Source organism: Spodoptera frugiperda, chromosome 5 (assembly GCF_023101765.2).
Source record: "Spodoptera frugiperda isolate SF20-4 chromosome 5, AGI-APGP_CSIRO_Sfru_2.0, whole genome shotgun sequence".
Lineage (NCBI taxonomy): Eukaryota > Metazoa > Arthropoda > Insecta > Lepidoptera > Noctuidae > Spodoptera > Spodoptera frugiperda.
The window spans coordinates 5170852-5185728 of record NC_064216.1 but is presented as its reverse complement, the minus strand read 5'-3'; the positions used below and the strand labels follow the sequence as shown (position 1 = coordinate 5185728).

Sequence of the window (14877 nt, the reverse complement as noted above, 5' to 3'; positions counted from 1 at the left end):
AAATGCGAATATGTTCTAGCGTAAAACTATTCTCTCTACTATTTCATAGCGGCACTGACATTGACATGGTGTCAAAGAAAAATAACGTATTATTTTTAAGGAACTTTGAATTTCAATATTCGAAAAGTTTAGGTTACTTGCTGTTACATGTAATTGTTACAAGCCAGAACTGCGAAAAAAAAACCTTATTGGTGAATACAAGACGCAGAAGTTGCTGGACGAATCGAGTTTCTTGCTCGTTCTTCTACATTCGAAGTTACTCTTTGGAAAGAGCACCTAGCTTCATTGACGCACAGGCTGAGCATTATTTATTTCTTTGTGTTGACATTTCAAAAATACATAATTATGGTTTAATTGAAATAAATGATTTGACTTTGACTTTGACCAGCTAAGTTTAAATGTAATTTTCTGGAAGTACGGATTTTGTTTTATATTAGGTACCTACTACACGATAAACGTGTCCTTTATAAATACGAGTATTCCTTGCTTCTTCAAGGAAAATCGGACAAAATATCCTAAGATTAATGTTCCCACTCTGATCCCTGAAATGTCTCATATTTTCGCTCGGATTTTTATTGATTTGCAACATTGAACCGCATCGTAAATTATTTTAATGATATTTTAATAATGCACTTTGGTCTTTCAACCTGGAATAAATAGCTTTGTCTGTTAAAATACATTTTATAATAAGTTACGCGTAAGTTGCAGCATCTATCGCTTGTATTGTGTAAGGGAGTATTTAGATAAGTCCTTGTAGGTATGTATTAAGTATGCGACGTGTCCCTAGGTCTTATACCTTCTTTAGTTTAATATACACCTTCACCACTACATCAATTACTTTATTACTTAGTACAGTCATCATTTTAAACTCCGTAGCTCTTCTGAGTAGGAGGTCGATAAACTTAATACTTTTGCCAATCCGGTGATTCCTATTTAAGACAATCAAGCAAGTCATCGGTTGATTATAACTCTGAAGGGTATAATATAAAATATAATTTATTTCTCGAGCATAATTGTGTTCAGCTTCCAAAACGGTAAGCAATTGTCGTAAGGAAATACTCAATCGTGTGAATTTATGAATAAAATTTTTATTTCGACGCCTTTATTATTAAGTTATTATAGGTAATATAGTATTTTTAAGGCCTGCGTAGGTGACAACAAGTTTTATGGGTATACCAAGGAATATTGAAATATAGGTATCGGTTGATTGCTTTTAAGTTTAAATTCAAGTGCGCGTTTTCCGTATAATACAATATCAAACCATTAGTATAAATTACATGTGTGTAAAAATGCTTTGTTTATATACAACCAAACACACAAGATACAAAATTTTAGAATATTTTAAAACGGTACATATTACACCATCATGTCAAATTATGCTAGATATACTAACCGATTATGTTAAATTTAAAACCAGTTTAGACCATTTAGACAATTTCGGAATTAATTTTATGGACCATAAAAGACACCTGTAGGATAACTCTCGAAATAATGTGGCATAATATTTTGCAATAATTAAAAAAGGACTGCTAGGATTAACAATTTTATTTTGCTTTATTATGTACCGTACAGATCTTCATACATATTTTCTGCCTGCGACTTCGACTATGTGTCCATAGGAGCGTTTGAGTAAGTTAAACTTCAGTCTCGTAACATTCTTTAGTTATCAAGTATGCTTGTTAGAACTATTTTAAGTATAATAATTTTAGTGTCACTTCTCATGTGATACGTATAGAGAAGATCCAAATCAGATAAAAATGTCACTACCTATACTTATACCAAAACTGGTGAAACGTAGGTGTTATGTTAGTTATGTGGATAAGCAAAACTGTACGTAGCCTCTCGGGGACTAAAACGTGTAATATTATGTTTGTTTCTAAACTTCATTACAAACTTTACAACCGTATGATTCAACATGCAGGTATGCCCGAAGGAGACAAGATAATGTGCTAATTTCTCGGCAAAGCGGTCAGAAGTCATAAACTATTTTATAGTTTATGCATATGTACGCATGGACGCAAAGTCATAAAGGAAACTCCTAATTTGTTAGGGATTTGGTTGAAATGTGTTATTGTTAGGCTAGTTAAATTAATGAGGGTTTTCAAGTGTTGAGGTTTGGTTTGACTATTTGGTGGGGAACTTCAAACGCGAATGTGTGATGGAAGTTTGTAAGATCTTATTTAACAGATCATGTGGTCCGTACGATGCGGTTCAGTGGAGGCTGTTGTATGTGTTTCTATACAAGACAAACTAAAATCCGTTGCGTGCGATGAGTGCGATGCGCACGATGCAGGCCTGTGGACGCTTACCTTTAGTTTCCCCTTCGGATAGACGTATAGGTGTAACATTATACCCTAATGCATTGGTAGGAAATGATAATGAAGACGCATGTTGTTGCAACAATAAAGTAATAATTTTGAAATAATATTCATAGCAATTGCAAATTCTTGTATAAGGCTATGTTGAATGAATCTTTACAATAAAGCAAAAGAATTTTCTCAGAATTATTTTTGTAAATCAGAGCAATTTTGTACTAGTACCACGGAAGTGCTCCTGGACAGCCTATATAGAAACAAAAAGCACAGTGTAGCAAAAATAATTTACCAAAAGTAATTCAAAGAAGATACAGATGAACAGGCCCTTTGCAGCTCAAGAGAGACAAACAAAGCAGAGGCATGATAACAATAGTAAAACTGAGCATCTTTCTTCGACCTATTTTAATACAAAACTATGAACCGCCACAACCGCCCTCTATGCGCCGGAGCAGACTGGTTACATTAATCTCCCGGTTTGCGGTTAGTGTGTCGAATAACGGTCCTGCCGCAGATGGAGGCAGCGCGCCTACACCGAAACATAGATCATCAGCCTTTGTAGAGGCGATGTACTCTACACACGTGTATAGCATCAACAAATTAGATCATACTGTTCATAGTATTCATCAATGAACAAGACTAGAACTAGAATACAACGTGTTAGCAGAGTTTATTCTCTACGCATTTGACTTGCATCCGATTTCGTAATTGAAAATTCAAAACATTGTCTACAACAATACAGGCTATTTTCGACGTGTTTGTTTGTTTAATTCACACTCCGAAAATAGCTTTGTACCTAATTGCGTGTCTGCAATGTGTTAATAAAATTTTGTGCGCATACGCACTCGTTGCCAAAGTGTTGAACTTGCGCGGGAGTGTTGTGTCATGAGCAGTTATGTGATGCCTGTGACCTACTTCGTTGTAAATCAAACAAAAAGTCTTATTGACCATTGTTCGCGCTGTCAGATTGTATTCACATATAAATAATACTGTCTGTCCGGTAATCCTTTTCTGTTGTCAAACTTCGCTTTTATCTTTTATGCTATTAATTGTATAATGACGTCATTAACTACATTACAGCTGTACAGTTAATAACCGTTTTCATATTTAACTAAGATGGTATTAGGTAGGCACCAGGAAGAATCAGAGGATTTTAAAATTTCACAAATTGTATAATTTATTCAAGCAAAAAGTATAAAAATTTCTATTTGAAATTGACTAAAATTATTCCGTTTCCTTCCTTTCTTTTAGTTTAAAACCATTAAAGTAATTGCAGTGTCCCGTTAGATATCATTTCTTTCATTAGCGCAGCATAATGACACACGTACAAACGCAGGGGGATTGTTGTAAAAACGGCGATTTTTCCCAAGAAACATTCCGATAAAAACTTTAACAACCTGTAGCTTGCACCCAATTCCGCAGGATGACGCGTATATTTCTCATTACACGATAAAAAATAGCAACTATAAAATACAATGTATACGATCAACTACGAAATGACGTCGGCCACGTCACATATCCAAACAGTTACAAAGTATAAGAGACTGTTTAGGAGCAAAAAATGATCACGAATCAAATGCATAACCCAGATTTGGAAGCAATAAAAAATCTATACAGTTATCTATCGAATCATATCATCTGTGAGGCAGGACCGGAGTCTAAGGGGTCGACGACCGCTGCAACTCATGTTTTCGGTTTGACGCTTCGGCTTACAGAATTAGATAAACTCGAAGTGGCAGAAAATAAATATTTCTGATAAATAAAAAACAGGTTTAGAAGATCAAATTGAATATAAGTTCTAAAATTACTTGGAAAAAGAGTCACTATTGTGTGAAGTGAAAAATTACGGTTCATGACGACGAAGTCTTGAGCATTAGATGCTTAAAGCTGACAAAATATTTGATTTATTATGAGAAAGTTGGGCATTGTTCGGTATGAGGAATCATTTTGCGAACAATTTTTCCGACAATGTGTTAGATTAAACGATGAAGAGATATATTATTTCGAGACAAAAGCAAGTATTAATCATTTAATTCAAACCTCGCCACTGTTTACAGTAATAAATTAAGTTTACTGAATCTAATTAATATAACATAGTTTCTAGAGAGTTACTGTTAATGATTTATGAAAATATATCCCTTGGCATTTCCTTAGCTATTTACTTAAACTTTAATACTGTTTACCCTACACAACTCATTTAGATTTTGGAGGCTTTTCAACCCTATAGCATACAACAAGTATTAGAACTTTGAAATGACAATCAATTTGATTGTCATACATACATCATACATCAGTATATGAAAAATTATAGGCATTTATTTAACCACATGTTCGTAATTGAATCTGTGGACCTACTTATACCAAGAGCTCAACTTATTATTTATTGACGAAACATATAACTAACTATAGCCATAGTCTTTTCGATACAAGACACAATACTAGCTATAATTACAAGCCAGAATAAGATGCAGCTATAACAATAATCTAGGTATCGGAGGCTGCAGTTGCCAAGTCCGGTTGCGCTGACACAGAAACCTGGTGCACAAGCCTCGCTGACCGACAACCGCTCTCACTATAATTGCATAGAGTGCAACGACCGACAATCTTCGTCGGCGATCGCGAAAACAAACATTGGTCCCCCGAATTACTTCGGGCACGATCCGATTCATTATGAGGGGAATTGGTCGGTTGACTCAATTTTTGAGCCGATGTAGTGTTTTCGTATGAACTGTAGGTATTGATCACCGGTTAAGGATATTGTTTGTGGTGACATTTGATTAGGTATGAGATTTGAGTAATATTTATGTTCATGTCTAGGTTTTGTACATTTAAGTGTGGGAAAGCCATGCTCCGGCACGAATGGGCCGCTTGCGTTGTTTTTAGTTGTGCGACTGAAGTTAGTGTAGGCCCAATTAGATTGGGAGTGGGGTTCCCAATCTTCCCAAACCCTGATTCCTCAACAGCCCTAAAATTCCTAACCTCCAAAAGGCCGGCAACGCTTCTGGTGTTTCGGATGTCCGTGGGCGGTGGCAAATGCTTACCATCAGGTGATCCATCGGTTCGTTTACTGGCTTATACCATAAAAAAATATCTTTTTTGTTAAAGAATTGTATCGAGCAGTGCGTTTTAAATGATACATTCTACAATTAAAAACTTAGCTGGAGGCAATAATACTTAGGTACAGGAAAACTTACACCTGCTAGATTAACAAAACCATTAATGCCGCTGTAAATTATTTCATTGCCATTAAAATTTCAGTCGTAATTTAATTCTGCGCCTTTAAGTTAATTCTGTTATTATAGCTTTGCACGTGTTTTAATTGTTTCGATTAATTTAAGACAGATGCTCAATTAAATCCCATGACGATAATGTATAGCACATAATGTCACCATAAGTTTTATATGTCTACTTATTAAGGCCAATTAAGACAACTAACAAAATCATTTCCCTCTTTGGCTGCGCTGCAATCTGGTAAAATTAATAGAAGTCAACCTTGACTGAACGATTCTCCTTTACAATCACTGGGGTAGTCCCCCACGGTCCACACCTTAATGTGAAGTTGTTAACTAAGAGGGGAGGGCGATAAACCTGCACGGAATGACCAAACCGTGACTCAACCGTAGCTTTGTTCTATCTACCTTGATAGGTGGGGTATATGCAAGCTATGTTGATGATTATGATGAGTATACCTATTGGCTACATTTATGCAGAACTTTTACAACTTTTAGAATTGGATATGCTCATGGATTAGAAGTAATATGAAACTGATAAATCATAATATTATTTGTGATTTAGAGAGAAAAGATAATATCTAATAGAGAACAATGAAAAACTAAGGCTTATTGTGCCGATTATGAATAACTCGTAGGATTATGATGCGGCGCGAATAGGATTGCCTAAATGATATACCCATTAAGCGTAGTTTTAATATACTTCATTTAAACAAAGGATATTACCTAAGGACATGTTTTACATTAATCATTTTGATAATCATAGTTAGTTTTTTAAAGCTCATAAATGATTTAGTAAGTCCCTATAAACATCGAAAATAAATCAAATACGTTTACAGCACATTAAAGGCGAAATCGTTGATTTTATTTGAATAAATATTAAACACAGGTTTATGTAGGATCGTATTTACTTTAGTATTGTTCCAAAGGGAATAATAGTACCTGAGCAAATATGTTGGTTACCTGGGGCAGTCAATTCAGTTACCATTGTTGTTGCAAGTTCTATTGCTACACGATATGATTAAACGATACAGAATTGTTATAAAATAATACCTCTTTAAAATAACAATAGCTATGTTTTTTATTCCCAGTAGAAGTGCGTAAACGCAACTAATGTTAGCTCAATAGTCGGCCATGCCAATACTTGTGTGTGTCGAAAAGAAATCTCTTACTCGACACTTTTTTTCCTTTTTGCAAATTCAAGGGCCATTTTGAATTCTAAATTTTCATCTTCAGACAAAACAACCCCCTTTAACTTAGCAATCGTACTAGTAAATGTTAACACAATTTCAGTTGCAGATTAGGTAAAAATCCCTTTAAGAACCTATTTTAAAATAACGTAGGTAGGTACTAAAAATGTATAACGAGAGTGTAGCCAAAGAAACAATGTTTCCCTTACCTCGTAATATGAATGAAACGGATCGAAATCTCATTTGAAATACGCAAATAGCTCAGAGGTTGCCAACCTATTGCTTACGAATGCTATAATAACCCGTTCTCGATGTGGACTCTCGTAAGTTGCGTAGGACAATGAACTAGTAATTATGTTATTTAGAAGTTACTTTTATTTATTGGCGATTTATGTAAAATTTTATGTCAGATATAGACAGGTGGGGCGCCAGAATATAGTTGTTATGTTAATCCTACTATATGTATCGGAGAAACGTGTTTGTCCGTTTGATCTTTTCCAAAATCGATGATAGATACCTAGGTTTTGAACTTAACAACTTTCATTTTTAAATGTGTCCATAAACGTCACCAGGTTTTTATTTTGTATTTTATAGCGATTAAATTTGTTGCTGGAAAATTGGAAACCTTACCTACTGTTAAAAAGCAAACCTCATAAGTTAATCATCATCATTAATCATAATAACGCAAAAGGTTTAAATATTCTCTCGGTTAAGTAAAATAAAACTTTTCAAAAGTATCATTAGTTACACAAGCTGTAAAAATACACCAGAGAGGTAAATATTAGGCTCTACATCTTTATATATATAATTCTTCTGTAAGTGTGTATGTCACTGAACTTCTTTTAAACGACTGGACTGATTATGATGAAATTTTTTGTGTGTGTTCAAGGGGATCTGAGAATGGTTTAGATTCACAATTTTGTCCGCTGGACAATGTTTTTTTTAAATATTTTTTAATTTATTAGTAGTTGTTGATTTTGGAATGTTTTACATTAGATCGGACAGACGGCGCTACCATCGCAGTGTCAAATATTAATGACGTTAGATATTGTCATAACATTTGAATAATAATTTTCATCAAAATGGTCCAGAATGTTTTAGCTTACGAGTATTAAAAAAAGTTTAAAATTTTCAAATTAAAGACGTGTAGACAGGACAACGTCTGTCGGGTCCGCTAGTAATACCTATAACGAACAATATCTACCTAGCGAAAACCAACCACGAATACTATACACATGAAAATAATTATGAAACATTAAACTAATGAAACAGGCAAAGCAACAGGCGAAATTAGTACAGGTGGATAACAGATTATTATTATAATAATAAAGGATTAAGTAGCCGCTGTTTCACACCTTCATTCCAATGATAACGGTATATAACCGCTGTTAGAAGCTTTTGCTCCTAAACACAAAATTGAATTTATGACCCTCTCAGTTTCGGGACCTTGTGTATCTACTTTTGGGTTGTAACTCAGTTAGTTGTAAGTAAATATTATTGCTTACCTACAAACAAAATGGAATAGCCCCCATAAAAAAGTTAGTTACTAAATAACCTACTATTTTTTGTTTTCACTGGATACTTTAAAAGACGTCTTGGTGATTAAAAAGATTAAGGAGTGTGGGATTCCTACTTGGTGGTTACCACCAGCTTCTATTTATAAGAAGCATTGGGTTTATTTTCCCTTGCTTTTATCACTGAGTAGAAGCCATTTTATTCGATAAATGATAATGTTAGCATCATATACGTTTTACGATATCCATCAACATTTTGCTCAGATGAAAGTGCTAGGAGTTGCTTACATATAAATATTCCAGCCATTTTTCCTAACGACATTACAGCACTTCTGTTTTTACCAAAAGGTTTTCTTTGGTCACATTTTTATGGGGTAAGGGGTAAACGAATAGATGGGTCATTTAATGGTAAATAGGTAATCTACGCCTTGCCTCGAACATCAGAAGAGTTACAAGTGCGTTGTTGGTGTTTTAGGGGAGGGAACGACGTATTTTTGAACCACGATGTTTTTAGATACGATAGACGGTCTATCAATCTATGTTATACAGGTATACCATAAATAGGTATATGCCTGCCATACGTATGATGTACCATAGGCAAAATCAACTAAGTACTGTTTATACTGAACAGACGATTACCCGCGCCTAGGTAGCTATATTTTTACGAGTCGGGTAATTTTACGCTTCACAAGCGTTGACCGTGAAATATAATTATTATAATAGTAGGGCAGTGGGCTCCACGTCCATCGGTGGTACGATATCGACGGATAACAACTGGCTGGGTCATTTATCATCGATCTGCTACTGAGTATTCGTTGTCTGTTCGCCCGAGGTCGTAACCAACTGATGGATATTAAATTGCCCACAATGTTTTAGCATTTCCTTGCATATTATTGTCATGTTCTGGTGTAACTTTTTCCCGAAACCTTACATAGTAATGCAGTTCTAAATGTAAGGTCTAAGTAGACAATGAAAATAACAAGAATTTTGACTGGAATCTTCGATTAACTTCATTAAAAGCTTTAGTAAAGAACGCTTAGATCTACTACGATAGATTAGCTGTATACAATAGACAGACACATGAACAATAGACAAATGAGTCAGTCAATTAAAAAACAATGAACATATCAACAGTCTATTATTATTTTGTCTATTATAATTTAGATATAATAGAATCGTGATTGTTGTTGTTACCATCAATTTATCCCGTCAGGAACGAAGTGGTTTATAAGATTAATGACAAGAAAATCTCTTAGCCAATCATCAGTTGCAATTAGTGAGATTGTTGAATGAGTTTTAAATCGGTTCCGTAATCTTAAGGAAGATAACCACGGAACTACCTATCGGCAGACTATTACCATTAGACTTATCAGTGGATAGGATCTTTTTTTGAGGGGGTAATGCATCCTATGACTTCTCCTTAGGGTGAGGCGAAAGGGAGTGTAAGACTTTTTACAGACGAAAACTCACCCCGTTCCTCCTGTTTTTCGGGCCGGAGACTGGACCGGTCACCCGCTAGATTAAGTAATTGGCTAATCATCTAATTAATTGAATACTAGATTTTAGAAAACATCTACTATTCAAATAGAATCTGTTGACAGAAAGTTGTTATTATATATCTGTTACTGACTAGATGACCACACTTTTAATATTTTCAAGTCACTATGTACCTATTTATCAACGATACCCTCGTTACCTATTTAAATTCAGATAACTATGTTTATTTTGAAATAGATATTGTAATATCAAATGTTTCTACAGCCGTTCAGTGTAGTTTCGTTGACTTTGTGTGAAGGAAGAAAGGCCATTGTAGGCTACTTCTGTAGCCTATAGACTACAATGGCCTTTCTTCCTTCACGGAAAACCCTTCTAAGTTTCTACTTAGAAGGGTTTCGATCGTAATCGATCAAAAAAATCAGGTTTAGGCGAGGGTAATTCAGTGAAGTACCTAAGACTAGGACAATCTAAATAAATACAAATAATCATGCAATCAACTACAATACAAGAATAAACTTTTCCCCATAGCAATAGAAACTCATTTAAAACAATATTACTCACCCACGTCTACTATGAAAACTACGCAAGCAATCGAAAAAACTTCCAAACATTCTTGACATCGTACGCCAAAAATATTTGTTACAAGAATTTTTTTAGTAACCTTGAAAATTTCTTTGGTGTAATAATTAGTTTACAATTACCTAATTGATACTATTATTTGTCGTACAACAGAGTGGAAACTTATGAGCTTATGTTGCATAATTATTGTTTACAAACTGCTATGTAAATACTTAAGTATGATACCGAAAGTCTCACAGCAATATTAATCGCCCTCTATTAATTACAGAATAATAACGAAATGTTCGGTAATTACCGTTTTCTAGATAGGAAAACAGACGAAACGGATGGTGAGAAAAAAAACTGAACAAAAAGAAAATTACTTACCATTAATAAATTCAAGATAGGTAGGTATAGGTACACATGTTGTAACCTGTAGATTATCCTACTTATAATATCTTATTTTGTATGTTAACTTTAATAGATACTATCTACCATTTAGGTTATGAATAATTAAAAATAAAAACACTCACATTTCGACATCTTGTAGGACTGGACACAATGTTTTCTTCAGCTCAGAACCTTAAAAAAAGAAAAATACAATTTCAAAACAATACAAGAAAATATATATGTTTTAGTATAATATTATACTATTCTTTGTGTATTCGTATTATTACAAATACGACTGTTGCTACTAACCAGAGTGAAGCGTATGATAATATTGATACAAATATTTAGTGAAAATAATTTTATCTCAGTCAGTATTTCAAAATATGAGTTATTACATGAAGAGATGCTATCAGTATACCTTTGATATCCATCAATGTTGTGAAAAATTTTACTGTAAGTATCATTATTTAGAAATTTGAACTAAATCGCAGATCGTGTAGTTTAAATTAATGTACAGATGATAAGTATTAATATGGGATTATCAATTTACAATTAACCAATTTAGATTCAATACGAAAGGCCACAACTTTATATTACCAAAAACAATTACCATTAATTCTTATGATATCGGCTTACTCACGTAACTATTCGACGAGGAACGTTCAGTATGTTTCACGAAAGTTATAATAAAAAGAGACTTACAATAAAGAAATTCGAATATTTAGGCACTTTATAAACTGATTACAAGAAGTTTATTCACACTGTGCATATTATATTTTGACACAGTAAACTGTTCTGTTTCCTTATCAAAGTTCTTATCAAGTGGAACGCATTGTGCATGAAAATTAACTGTTGTTTTAACTAGCTGTTATATAGAAATTGAGGTCTTATAAACAATAAGAATTGAGATGATATTCTTAATAGACTAATCTCTACTATTAATTTTACTCGCATTAAACTAAAATTGATACTCGTTTTCGAATGATAGGCCAAATGATATCTTAGGTAAGTAGATACATTATGACGTCAATTATTCCATTTCACTCTACGAAAATTTTATCCAGGTGACATTACTTAAAGGTCTCAGCACACATATGGGATCGGAAAGGGATCGTCACCGTATCGCCTCGAGCCGTTCAGAATGGTTTGTATTAAACTCCCTACTGCAACGCACCCTAATCGGAATAGTAACGTAATCGCCTCGCCTTGGAACAGGCTCCGAACTTGAATTCCCGCGCTTACGGCTCATCGTCCCCGCGCTTACGTTTCTCCGTCACCGCGCTTACGTCTCTCCGTACCCGCGCTTAAGTCTCTCCGTACCCGAGCTCACATCTCGACACCAGCAATTTATACTAAGCTAACTCGAAATTTGGAAAAAACGTTTTTTTATGCCAAGTTGCTTAAAATGTGTGTTTACATACGTCATAAAAAAATTGAGAAGAAATATGCAAAAATAAGAAAGTTACAAATCTTATAAAACGCTAAGTAAAGCTACTTTTTGAAATCACTCGATTTATATTACGCCAACTATTATTAGCGGAGTGTGCGCGGGGATCACTTTAGTCAAACTCCGTGCAACACTGGACTAACTCATAGTTAGCGTAGTTTAGTGCGTTCGTGTGTATACTTGTTCGTTTGTAAAATGAACGACTTAGCGACTTTTACATAGTAAATACTTATGTGTTAACGTATTAATTCGTTTATTAATGGTACGTTGACTATTCTTTTTGTAAGTTCTTTATAAAAATATTGAAATATGCATCAGATGATTGATCATGCACTACGACCTCCCGTACTATACTACGCTAACATTAGTTAGACGTGTATAAGATGTAACATTTTTTTGATGAATTACGTTTATATAGGGCTAACTTGCGCTAAATCAAAAAATAGAAATAATTAAGGAAATATAAATATGAGATATTACAATGAATAAATTAAACATTAAGCATACCAAATTTCAAAAAAGTATCTTAATTAATGTAAAAGTTATCACGTTTTTCCCTTTAAACGCCTCTACTGTAAAGTACGCTTTTTTGAGTTAGCGTAGTATAAATTGCTGGTGTCGATCTCTTCGTCCACCCTTTCCCCTTTCCCCTCCCGCGACGGGACGGCGAGGCGTAAGCGCGGTGTCGCATAGCCGTAGCCGAGTTGACGTACAGGCGCTGCTGATACGCTTTCGTTACGTGCATACGGTAGGTTGACGCCTGGTTGACAGCGAGGCAAAAGGCGTTACGGTTACGATCCCTTTCCGATCCCATATGTGTGCTGAGACCTTAAAACACCTGAAATTCTCTAAAAGTCTAGTCAAACGTCACATAAGTACCTGTATAACTACACCTACCTACCTAATTTTAACCTTGATGTACAAAGTACTTTGCATACAAATGTACATATTGGCCAGACATTTGGCGAATATCTGTCACATATTCGACTGAATAGATAGTAGAACTACACGAATAACTTGTGCCCAAAATGAAAGCACGTAGGTAGATAGGTACTATTCAAAATACAGACTAAACTAAACAATTCGTGCCTGTCTACCTTTGTCACGATGCCCTTGAAAATTAACATTCTAGTTCATACTTAGTTACGGCTTTACAGACAACTGAGACACATCTCTATTATAATTTTAGAATTTTAGCCTGAGTAATTACGCAGCTACCTAGGTAGTATACCTGGCTGGTTAATATTGACAATTGTCCTCTACGAAAAGCGTAGATATCACACATTTGTTTGTTTGGATGTTTGTCCATCAAACACGTAGAAACTACTGAACGGATTATGATGAAATTTGGTATACCAAAAGGGTATGAACTGATTTGAATGATAGGACACATTTTATCCCACGGGAACGCGGTCAAAGCCGCTGGCAAAACCTAGTTCCTTATTTTAGTTACATTGGTCTACCTAGTAGTTGAATAGGTACGTAAAAGCATTAATTTTTGTTTTTATTATAGGTATTATAGTCACGCTAATAGTGATATACACTACATAGGCATGCTACTCATTTTTAATTTCACGAATTGCTGTAAAATTGTGTAAAGGCAAGGCTATTTTAGCAGAATAAAACTAACTGATATTTTTAAAACAGCCAACTCTTTAGAGATGTTATTTTTAATATTCTTAATGACAACCTTCTTTAAAAGAAAAGAGGTAAGTAACAATTTATTCATCATTGCCTTTTTTACGATAAAATTACCACGTCCAATCAAAGAGCAGAAAATTCCCTTATCGACTAAGATTTTACGACTTTCCATCGTATGTTTAGGTACTTACTATGCAAAATAGTAAATGTAAACATTTAAATAATGTTTATATTATTCAACGTTATTAAATATATGAAAAACAATACGACGTTACCTTGAAATGTGCCGATGTAGCAACATTTACAGAAACAGTAAATTTTCCCGAGTATCCAATCACAGGGTTTATATGAGAAATAAAATTTAATTATCCTTATATCGAATCAATTATTTTACAAACAAAATCAACACAAGCGTCGCGCATGCAGACATTTTATTTTAACTTATTTTTTATTTCTGTAAATGTAATTATTTGGCACATAGAGAAGATAAAATAGAAAAGAGGTTGTAAATTTCTAAGCAGTTAAGTAAATACTTTTTTGTAGGTACTCCTTATTGAGTCGTATTTAGGTACGTTTTCGCAAGGACGTTGAAAAAAGGGTTTCTGCAGTAACTGTTTACGCTTGAATAGATAAAAATATATAACAATATAATTTACGATGAACAAGGTTTTTAGATTTTCCAACTACTAAAGGTTTTCAAATCGTCCTTGGTAGCATTATTTAGTGAACATTCTTATAAATAGAAAGCCTCTAAATCGAAACCTCAATTAAAGTAGGGTACCATACTAAACCAATTAATAAATGAATAATAAAACATGTTGGTACTCACGTGCCAAAACTACTTAAAGCGAACACGAAATAATTAAAGGCCCATGTGGTGCGTAACAAGAAACTACGTTATACAGAATTCATTGATAGGGAACGTATACGCTTATTGATCCGAACCATTTCATTTAGTCCTGCAGTACATCGAGACTGAGAACATGTGTTTTGTATAAAAATAACGCTATTCACGCTATTCATAATAAACAATACTAAGGAGGTCAGACGTTAACCGTCTTCGCATATGAACATGATAATGAACTAAGAACACACTTT

At 34.2% G+C, this 14877-nt stretch overlaps 1 protein-coding gene across 1 annotated transcript in view; it reads right to left on the bottom strand.

Moving 5' to 3' along the window:
- Window positions 1-14877, bottom strand: part of LOC118271687 (long-chain-fatty-acid--CoA ligase 5) — a 56903-nt gene that overhangs the window by 41660 nt on the left and 366 nt on the right. The window contains exon 2 of the mRNA XM_035587835.2: window positions 10835-10883. Within this exon, the coding sequence (XP_035443728.1) occupies window positions 10835-10844 (10 nt within the window). The 5' untranslated portion in view covers window positions 10845-10883. The remainder of the gene's footprint in view (window positions 1-10834; window positions 10884-14877) is intronic.